Below are 10,778 nucleotides of genomic sequence, written 5' to 3' on the forward strand. Positions count from 1 at the left end.
AGGGAATTTTGTTTGGTAACATAAGAGGAAAAATGGTAAAAAGAATGTGGGGTATGGGTAAAAACGTGGGTGAGGGGGTGAGGGGGTGAGGGATAAGGAGAGAGAAACGTGAGATATATGGATACCTTTAATTAAGGAGTAAAAACTGCCCATTAATTAGATATGGATACCTTTAATTAAGGAGTAAAAACAGCTCATTAATTAGACCCTTAATTAAGTATGGTATAGGATTGGTAATTTGGTATACGAGTTTGTAATTAAATCAAACCTTAAACATTGAGGGTAATAAGGTTTCATCTGTGGTATAGGAATGTAAAAATCCCTATATTTTATAGCCAATTCTGACCCATTAAGCAGCCCAAATACAACTCATGAAACTCGCCCAAAACAAAAAGGTATCTCAACCAAACTTATATAGAAATTTATTTAGTTGTCCCAATTTTACTTTTTTTTTTATTTTCAATTTTTATGTTCTTTTGTTTTTTCTGCACCATCACCCCCGCCCTTTCCCCCCCCCCCCCTTCAATTTTTTTTTTTTGTATTTTTAATTTTCTTTTTTTTTTTCTGCACCATCCACCCCCCTCCCACTCCACCCCCTTGCAAAACCGCCCTCCCCTTAAATATTTTTTTTTTACTTTTTTTTTTTTGTATTTTCAATTTCCAACCCCCTCCCTCCCCCACCCCACCACCCACCACCACCACCACCACCAACCGCCAACCCCCTCAAAAACAATTTTTACTTTTTTTTTAATTTTTAATTTTCTGTTTTCTATTTTCTTTTCATTTTTTTGCATCACCCACCCACCCAACCCACCCCTACCCCCTACCCCAAATTCTTTTTCAAGTTACATATTTTAAGGTAAAAGGTTTTTTTTATGCAAGATGAGCATGGTTCTAAAACATGGGTCAAGTTGGGCGGGTTGGGTTATGACCCATTGTTTAGCCCATCTTAGCGCAAGTACACTTTGGGCCGGGTTGGGCAATGACATATTCATTGGCCTAACCCATCTTGACCTGCCCAAATTCAGCCCAACCTGCCCATTTGCCACCCTTAATACAAAGTAAAATTATTACATAAAAAGGTAGGAGAAAGGTTAAAATAGGATTATTTAATATCAAGGAAGGACAAGATGAGAGAAAAACAAAGTAACAACATGATAGCACCAAATGGGTCGTTAAATAAAGTGACACTTTTCGTCGTTACGTAACGACAAATTTACTTATACGATATAATAAAATTTAAGTAACAATAAAAACAAACGCTATATTTAAAGTAACAATACGATATAATAGGTAATAACCATCCAAACAAGACGTAAGATATTTCCGACAATTAACCAACATACAACACGATTTTTTATGGTAGTAAAGTGGATAATTGTAAATATTATCTATTTTTGACTTCTTGAGCCGAGGATCTTTCGGAAACAACCTCTTTATCCCTCGGGGTAGGGATAAGATCTACGTACGTACTACCCTCCTCAGACCCCACTAATGGAATTTTATTGGATCGTTGTTGTTGTAGCTTAAACAAGCTGTAAAGAAGGGTATTTGGCATAGCTTACAACAGTGAGGTATAATTCCAAGTGTCGAACTAAAAACTCACTGATCAAATGTTATGCACACCAAAGTGAAAATAACTACAGGACAATGACCAAAACTTTGCTTCATATTACAGAAAGAGTGGATACATATCTGATTAATTTAATGGAAAGGACTAAGGAGGCAGACTAAACTAGCTTTACCAGTCAACTTAACAATTAAAGATTTGAAAGGGATAATAGAAAATGGATTCAATCTACCTTAGCATGTACAAAACACACACTCATGAGACCACATATGACAATTCTAGTTCTCTACATAGTTTTATTAACTCATCTAATTTTTGCCACATCCTGGACCTCCTAGTGTGAGAACCACTCCTTCAAGTTCACTTCTTTGCTTTGCATCTTTGTCTAGTTGAGATAATCTCATTAGTGATGTTGATCTTCTAACTGGAACCTTCCCTAAGCTCTGTCGTCCGAGTTCTTGAACTTGCATTTCTACCAACTGTTGAGGTTGCCTTCGACAAGCTAGACTTACATGGTTTACGTGTGTGTTTGCGTAGTTGACACCAATTTTCTGTCCTGGAGAGGGTGAAGGATTCTGACCAAGGACGGGTCCTCCTCGTGGTAATAGATCCGGTGCCTTGTTTATAACAAGATCCGAGTTGATGTTAAGTTTGATTACTTGATAATTTTGGTTAAAGTGAATGGTATAGTAGGTATGTGAGCTTACCGGAGCAAACAGAACACCTCGGAAAATCTTGCCATTAACAATGGCAGTCATAAGATAACCAGAATCAAATGCTCCATCGACTTTTCCCCGGATCTCAGCTCCAATCTGAGTAATATATATACAGATCTTAGGTTCTTATTTAACACAAAAAAGGGAATACTACAATGAACTGTAAAATGACCAACAAAATATTGCTAACTTGAACGGCATATATACCAAGTTGTGGAATCGTCCGGCCTCCAAGGATTGGCATTGCACTTCCTGCTTATCCATAAGAACGGCAGATACATGTCCTGAGTTTGACAGATTTAATTGTTCTCGAAATAATTGCATATCACGAGGATTCCTTGTTATGACATTCTTCGGGTTAGGCTGGCAATTGTTAGGGGTCAAATGTTGCTGCCTTGCTAAGACAAACCGATCTGATGCAGTTCCAGAACCGGAGCATGGCTTAATAGAGCTCATTTCTGGATCAGATTGGGACGGAGGTGAACGCTGAGATAGAGAAGGAGACTGATCTTCCGGCTCTGACTCCAGATTAAATGTGTGTGAATTGTTACTCATTCTTCTCCTCTTTGGATGCAATGTGTCTTCCGAAATACATGAAAGTTATAAGTTAGTCATGCCTAGTTCATTTCTTGAAACTACTTACTACTAACATGACAAAATCATTTCATAACCTACCAGAACTAAAGCGAAAAGCTGCTTTTGATACGAATTCAAGTTCTTGAGATCCCGTTGCTACTATATCTTCCTTCTTTCCCCTACATATAGCATCCTGTTAATCCAATTAAAATGAATCAGATATTTGATCTCAAATAGTTGAACTTCATAAGAAAAGAATCAAGATTTTCGTCTATCTTACCAAGTTATTGTCTCTCTCTCTCAGAAACCTTTTCTTATCATAATGACTTGTATTTCTGCCACCAGAAACGCCGCTATTCCCATTAGGATGTTCTACTCCAAACTGCAAGATAAGCAACTCATTGAGCGGCCGCTCATCCTCACCACAACTGCAAGGTTGAGGAAACAAAATTTAAAGAAATAAAATCAACTGGAATTAACAGGAAAGAATGGATTAAAACTGGTAAAAGACTCACCCTCCGTAGATTACAATATCTGTGTTCCTTGCAGCAGCGGTATGAGAAAAACGCCCCTGTGGTTTTTGGCCCATTACATCAAGCTGAGTCCAAGAAGAATTCGTCACATCAAGAACCCAAACATCATTGTAGTACTTCTTGTCTCCAACTCCACCAATCACATATACCTGTAAAGCACAGAATTGCAAGATCATTCAGATAATTGCTCAACTAGAATGAAGGTTCAGCACCACAGCTGAAAGTGCGTTTATACGAGCACACAATTATTAGTAAGGAGAAAAAGATAACAAATTTTCACTCCATACTAAAGGAAAGTAACTATTTACAGAAAGACTACAGCATCAGTTGCTTGCCTTCGACCCAAAATTTACAGAGGCATGACCAGCTCGAGCACCAGGTGAAGGTCCAATAACATCCAGCTGGTAAGAAAATGAAGTAATCATCAGCTTACATAATCTTTAGATAATCTTTATCTCGATATCAGACTGTGAATCAAACATCTATATGAATTAGAAAGGAATCATGACTGAAACTAGTACCTTTGACCACATTAGTGTATCCATATCAAGCACATCGACATCACCTTGATATCGGTCACCACAATCTCCACCATATATATAGAGCCTATTTCCGATTGCAACAGCACTGTGGCTATCCCTAGGAATAGGCATCTCACCCCTCACTTCAGGAGATGTCCACTTCATAGTTTTTAGGTCCAAAACATGTAAATCGTTCAAATAGTTTCCCTCGCCTTCACCGCTACCACCAAAAATCACTATTTTATCACCGCCAACTAGAGTAGCCGTGTGACTTTCACGGGGTGAAGGCGGAATGCCTTGGCATTCAAGTTGAGTCCATTCTTGGCTCCTGATATCCAATACGTGGAGATCATTGACCTTCCTCGAACCATTTGTACCCCCAAACACGACCATCCTGTGGCCAACAAGAACAGCACTGTGGCTATCTCTTGGCCCCGGTCCTTGCCCTGTCGTCACAAGAATGCTCCAAGCCATTGCCTCAAGATTTAGTACAAGTACATCGCTAAAATGTAAACCACCACGACATCCCTGAAATGGAGAAATATGACTTAATTGAATAAGTTGTAAGATTGTAACGGTGAAGTTATGTAATAGACATATTACATTTAGCAGCTAAATTTCTGAGTGTATTTAAAACTGCTAGAACATATCAACCAAATAGCAAATAAAATTGTCTAGACATATGCTGATGAACATATTAACACACCAATTAGCAAATCTCTCGAACAGCGAATATTTTTTTTATTAAACACGTGTCAAACAGGACCAAGATATATTCAGCCTAGTGGAAAGCTGTCTTCTTGATCAGGACCGGAAGCCGAAGTACGGATTTGGCCGAAGTCAGTAACTTTTGTCCAAACTCTATATATATTAAGAAATTCACTTAAAATATGTACAAAAATGAAATTCAGAACCCAGTTACTATCATGTTATGTCGCTATTCTAGAATTTAGAACCCATAAAGTTCAAATCCGCCTCTGTTCTTAACAAATCTTAACGGATTAATTTTCACCTACCAAAAGATGTTTTGTTTTGGGCAACATTTAAGTCCCAGAACTATTCAAGAACAGTGGGAAAAAAATAAAAACAAAATAGCATGATCCTCCTGTTTAATATCTAGACAACAAGAAATACAAGTAAATAAATAAATAAATAAATAAATAAATAAAAATTTAAAAAAAGAAAACATCTTGTGAAAAGTTTGACATCCTCCCCAACCAAACAATGAATATTTTGCGTGAAAGACCATTTTTTATAGTTTTGAGTTTTTTAAAAGTCCCAAAAACCGAGTTAAGAAACCTTTTTTTTTTTTAAATATCATTAATAAATGTCAAACAGTAATGTAAAACTCAACCGAGATGAAAAGGCCTTGTCCATTTTTTCCTTGAATCATCTTGAACATCAACAAATTCAAAATACTAACTACAGAAAAACACTACTTTCTAGGTTAAAAACGAAATATAGAAAGTACAAAAGAGACAAAACTTAAAGCAGAAAAAATTCAATTCTTCTTCATTTTATTTTCCCTTTAATTCCATTCTTTCATTTTCTTGTTCTTTTCCTGGAAGAAAAAACAAGAAAGGACCATGCATCTATACACCAATTTAGTTGAGCTGATTCATCAACTTTAGGACAAGAAAAAAAAAAAATAAAGAGGTATACTATAATATAGTGAAACAAAAAGGACAGTTTTAGAAAGAGTAGCTGCTAATAACCAAAAATAACCACACAGTAACATGAAGGAATGAAAGCACGGCAAAACTAACTCGTAGTTTTTCAATCCACAACATCCTCTCTGCAATGGGAAAATACAGTTCCAGCCAATATTTTTCAAGAAACAAATATAGAAAGAAGAAAAACTTACTATTATCAAACTTATAATAAAAGAACTCATGAAAAAATATTCTCAACTTACCCCAAAAACATAAACAAAGCCATTAGAGTAACAAGAAGAATGACCCCATCTTTCAGAAGGATGAACACCCATCACCTTTGGATATAACCACATTGCCTTGTTATTCTTCAGCTGTTGTACTACTTCACCACCTAAAGATCCCATTTTGTATTTAACTCTCTATCTCTTTCAGTTCAAGAACTTCAAAATATAATGGAGGAAAGAAAAAAGATAGTATTAATAATAAATGAATATTAGTATAAGAAAGGAAAATTAAGGGGGGTAGGTAGTAGCTAGATAGGGGTCAAAGAGGACATGAAGAAGCCAAGTGACATATCAACTATCAATGTCAATATAGACATGATATGATGGGCGCTTTCACGTCTAAATCACTGTGACACCAACACCAACTGGACACAGACGCCGTGAGTTTGTGAGTGAAAAGAATATTATTACTCCACTATACTAAGTAGTTTTCAGAAATTATATTTTACTATTGAGTGCACGCTATTTCAAATTCTATATTCTCTCTTTCAGAAAAATGGAGAAACAATTAGAAAGAAGAAAGAGAGAGAGAGAGAGATGAATCTTTTTCTTTGTTGTTTTCCACGTCTATTGCTTATTTGTTGTGTTGTTTACTTGTAGTCTCTTTACTTTTTCACTTGTCTAACTGAAAATGATGAAGTTTGGGAGCCTTGGTTTGTGGGAAGTGATGGCAAGGTCTTTACGTTTATTTTGGTTCAACTTTTGTACACAACTATTGGTTAAAAAAAGAAATCACTATCACATTAGTTAAAAGATATAGTAATAAATACTCGTTAAAATAATTAGGAAGTTAATAACATGAAAATTAGATAAATTACCTACCACAACATATTAAAATAAAAAATTGATAGAGGCGGATCTAAGATTTTTGGACCTCCTACTGTCCGAACCTGGTCTCAAGCGACTGCTCTGCTGATAACTGTGTACAGATGGCGGTGCGCTCGCTGAGGACTGAGCATATGACTGGGATGGCCCTGATGGCCCTCTCCCCTGAGCTACTCCCTGAGTGACCCACTGATCGGGCCCTGCTGTTACTCTCCCTTTCCGCCCGTATCTTCAACTTTCTAGCCTCTGTGGCCTGAGCGAATCCCACAATCTTCCCATAATTCATATCCGAGTGTAAGGCCGTTGTAGCAGCCTCATTCACCACCAAGGGACTAAGACCCTGAACGAATCGCCGAACTCGAGCATCCATGGTCGACACTAACTGAGGAGCATACTTGGACAATCTCACAAACTCTATGTGGTACTCCCAAACACTCATACTGCCCTGCTTGAGGACCTCAAACTCAGTGGCACGGGCTGCCACCGTCTCGGCAGGCAAGAAATGGTCCATAAATGCATCTACAAACTCATCCCATCTAGCCGGAGGTCTTCCCTCCCCACCGGAATCCTCCCACATCTCGAACAACGAATACGCTACTCCCCTCAACCTGTATGAAGCCAACTCAACTCCCTCCGTCTCTGAAGCCTTCATTACTCGAAGGGTCTTGTATATCTCATCAAGGAAATCCTGCGGATCGGCCTCTGGGTCTGTGCCTGAGAACTCTGGAGGGGCTAACCGCAGAAACTGGTTGACTCTGGAGCTGGCGGAACCTCCCTGTCCACTGGAGGATGTAGGGGCATCATGAGATCTCTGGGCCTGAGCGGCCACTAACTGGGTCAACATACGGATGGCTTCTCTAAGGTCCCCATCAGGAACCCCGGAAGCTGGAACTGTATCAGAATCAGGAATATCGGCCGGAGGGATGGTAGCACCCTCTGCCGCAGCAGGAACAGGAACACTCTGGTATGGGATAGACGGGCCAGGTAGATTCAAGACCGGGGAGTCACTCTCACCCGCGGCATCAGGTACATGATTCATAGCCTCACTTGGGGTGGCATTGGCCCCAAGGCCGAGTCTAGCTCTCTTCTTAGGTGCCATTACTGAAAAATTCGGAACAGAGCACGAGTTAGACATAGATACTTCCACTTTTCACTTCACCGCACGATATAGAATAACAAAGAAGAGGGTAATTTCCTAAATGTCCATGCAGCCCCTACTTATAGATGTGGTCGACAACACACCGATAAGAAGGACTCTACTAGACACAGCTCCGAGACATCCTAGGACTCTTTTAAAATCTTAGGCTCTGATACCAAGTTTGTCACGCCCCAAATCGAGGGACATGACCGGCGCCCGACCGGGTAGCCCCAGTCAAGCGGACTTGGGTGCCTTTCCTATCTCACGCGTTACCCCGTATTTTTATTTCTCATTAACCAAGGAATTAGCCATTTATAATTAAAAATACCTTTTTACAAAACATACATAACATACATGATTACTTAATGAGGTTTACAACTTACATCGCCCAACATACAAAATACATAATTACATAAGTTCGTAACCCACATTTACTGTCTACGGAGCCTCTAAGGATACAAAAGGATAATACTATACTTGCCGGTAACAAGGCTCCGGCTATACCTTACACAAATATTAAAACATGACTCTGAGATAAAAGCGGCATGGGCCACGCAGGACCCCGAGAGGAAGGGGGCTTACCAATTCAGCTGACGGGAAGTAAAGGGGAGCTACGGTCGGTGGACTGGAGTACCTGTTATGGATCCACCTACAATCATAACACGAATGTAGCGCCCCCGGCAAAAGGGACGTCAGTACATTTGAATTGTACTGGTATGTATGAACAAACTTTGCCCTAAGCAAACTCAAACCATACACAAGTAACAAGTAACAATGGAATCAACAATTTAATACACATGAAAGGAAACAATCAAGCCAAACAAGTTTACAATCTCTCCATTTCCCCTTCAACATTTTCACATCAATGATTTCACAATTTTCTCATATTTTCATTTCAATAGTGATTTCGATCACTTTCCACCCTTATTACCTCGGCCACCCTTATCACCACAACCCACACCTTATTACTTCGTGTTGCGGCGCGCAACCTGATCCACCGAACAATCACAATTCACAATCAACACAATCAACAACAACACTTCACAAAGAACAACAACAACAATTCTCAAGGAATAACAACAACAATTCACAAAGAATTTTCCATAACCAACAATACCATTTCCATCATATTCAACAACTCATATGCATTTTATATCACAACAATAATTGCCCACGACAAGCCATATAGGTTATTATCACAGTTGTTCCAATTGCGTCTTTTACGATTTCCTTCCATCACTTGTTTCTCAGCTCTTGCCACATAACACTTTCACAATCACACATTTGGTTTATTGCCAATTACTTACACCATTATATCGGGAGACTTAACCACGAACACTCAAATCATAAATTTCACACATAATCCACGTAGATATCACATACCAAATATCCGTACACCAAACAAGGTGATTTTACAAAGGTCAAAGTTAGCCACACATACCTGGAGCCGAATTCCCTTTTTAACTTCTACTTTCAACTCACCAAATAGTCTAGCAACGTCAATCTAGTGCACAAGTTAACACATATGACTTAGAATTGAAGTTCACAATTGCTACTCAACTTATTTAGGTTATCAATCCCTCTTGTACAATCCTTTTCTCCTACCCAATTCCTCTTACTAAATTTTAGGTTTTAAAAAAAGCATGCATGTATGTTTTCAACCATTATTTTCAAGAATCAATGCATGTGACTCCTCCCCTTAGTTTAAACCTGAAACTTAATGAAAAAGGGTTAGGGATTTTACCTGCAAGAATGGGGATGAAGATAATCACTTTGAAATTTCCCGGCCCGGATAGTTTTGAAGAATCAAATTTGATGAAGATGACTTTCTCTCTCAAGAACCCTCTCTTCCTCTCTCTTATTTTGTTCAGAAAAACTCGTTAAAATGAGGGGTTGGGGTATTTTATTAAAAAGGGGGTCGGGTTTAAAATTTAGAAAATTAGGTACCCGAATCAGATATGCGGTCGCACTTTGCGACCGCAGAGATGAAATGCGGTCCGTAGAATGGACCGCAAAAGTGCTCCAAAAATCCAATCCTCCTGTTTGGGTCTGCGGCGAAAATGCGGTCCGCATACCCAATTTGCGGTCACATAATGCACCGCATTTTTGACCTCAAATTTGACTGACACATTGACTCACTTTGCGATAGAAATGCGGTCCGCATATCAGTTATGCGGTCGCATAATGGACCGCATTTTGACCTTAATTTTAACCAAACCACTGACTCAATCTGCGGCAGAAATGCGGTCCGCATATATGATTTGCGATTGCATTCTGGACCGTAAAATAGCACATTTCTGGAAAACTTGATTCTTTGATTTTTAAATACTTAGATCAGTACGGGGCCTTACAATAATATATAAATTATGTATATATTATATATCCACGGGTTATTTTTAGTTTGAACGGTTGGATGAACGACTATTGAGTTAATTCTTCTAAATTAATTAATTAAATCCATTTTAGTCCAGGACAACAAATTTTTAGAGAAAGTGGAGAAAGAGCTTTCTTGTTTTCTCTTCTCTTTTTTTTTCCTTTTGTTTTCTTTTATTTGCTTTTATCTTGGTGATGAAGATAATCTTGGGATTGATGGTCGCCATGTTTTTTAGGCAAACCCAATTTTCAAGGTAGTTTTTTTAATTTCTGGTTTAGTGAAGTGGATCTAGAGAAATGTCCCTTCTCAAGGTGTTTGTGGCCAACTTAGGGCTTCGTGCTGTGTTAATACTAAAACTAAACTGTGCAAATTCTTTCTTTGGTTTGGGGAAATGGGAATGGTGCTGTTCCCCTCAAAAGTTTCCAAATTTTCTCTACATTTGCATCTTGCTCTTCTCTTTTATCTAGAGTAACAAATTCTTAACTTTCTTCACTTTTTTTTAGTACACAAGTGAATAACAATATATATAACATACATGTTTGAGTAACCAGTAACTTACTTCACTTACTTACAAGCCCCTCCCCCC

General features: G+C 38.5%; 1 protein-coding gene across 1 annotated transcript; it reads right to left on the reverse strand.

The window, feature by feature from the left end:
• Window positions 1-1,651: 1,651 nt before the first annotated feature.
• On the reverse strand, window positions 1,652-6,435 carry LOC109242198 (host cell factor 2-like). Its single transcript, XM_019409055.1, has 9 exons — window positions 5,832-6,435; window positions 3,917-4,444; window positions 3,731-3,796; window positions 3,378-3,544; window positions 3,143-3,290; window positions 2,962-3,055; window positions 2,494-2,867; window positions 2,278-2,382; window positions 1,652-2,187 (listed from the first exon to the last, which is right to left on the reverse strand). Exons 1-9 carry the CDS (start codon window positions 5,973-5,975, stop codon window positions 1,879-1,881), a joined length of 1,935 nt encoding a protein of 644 aa, XP_019264600.1. The 5' UTR covers window positions 5,976-6,435; the 3' UTR covers window positions 1,652-1,878.
• Between the last annotated feature and the right edge of the window lie 4,343 nt (window positions 6,436-10,778).

Source organism: Nicotiana attenuata, unplaced genomic scaffold, assembly GCF_001879085.1.
Source record: "Nicotiana attenuata strain UT unplaced genomic scaffold, NIATTr2, whole genome shotgun sequence".
Classification (NCBI taxonomy): Eukaryota; Viridiplantae; Streptophyta; class Magnoliopsida; order Solanales; family Solanaceae; genus Nicotiana; species Nicotiana attenuata.

Bases quoted from the DNA above. Each gene is read 5' to 3' on its own strand.
- LOC109242198 (XM_019409055.1), bottom strand. From the start codon at position 5,975: ATGGGATCTTTAGGTGGTGAAGTAGTACAACAGCTGAAGAATAACAAG. The intron at 3,291-3,377 runs GTGAGTCTTTTA...TCAACCTTGCAG, and splicing joins GATATTGTAATCTACGGAGG to TTGTGGTGAGGATGAGCGGC. The intron at 3,056-3,142 runs GTAAGATAGACG...TTGGATTAACAG, and splicing joins GAGAGAGAGACAATAACTTG to GATGCTATATGTAGGGGAAA.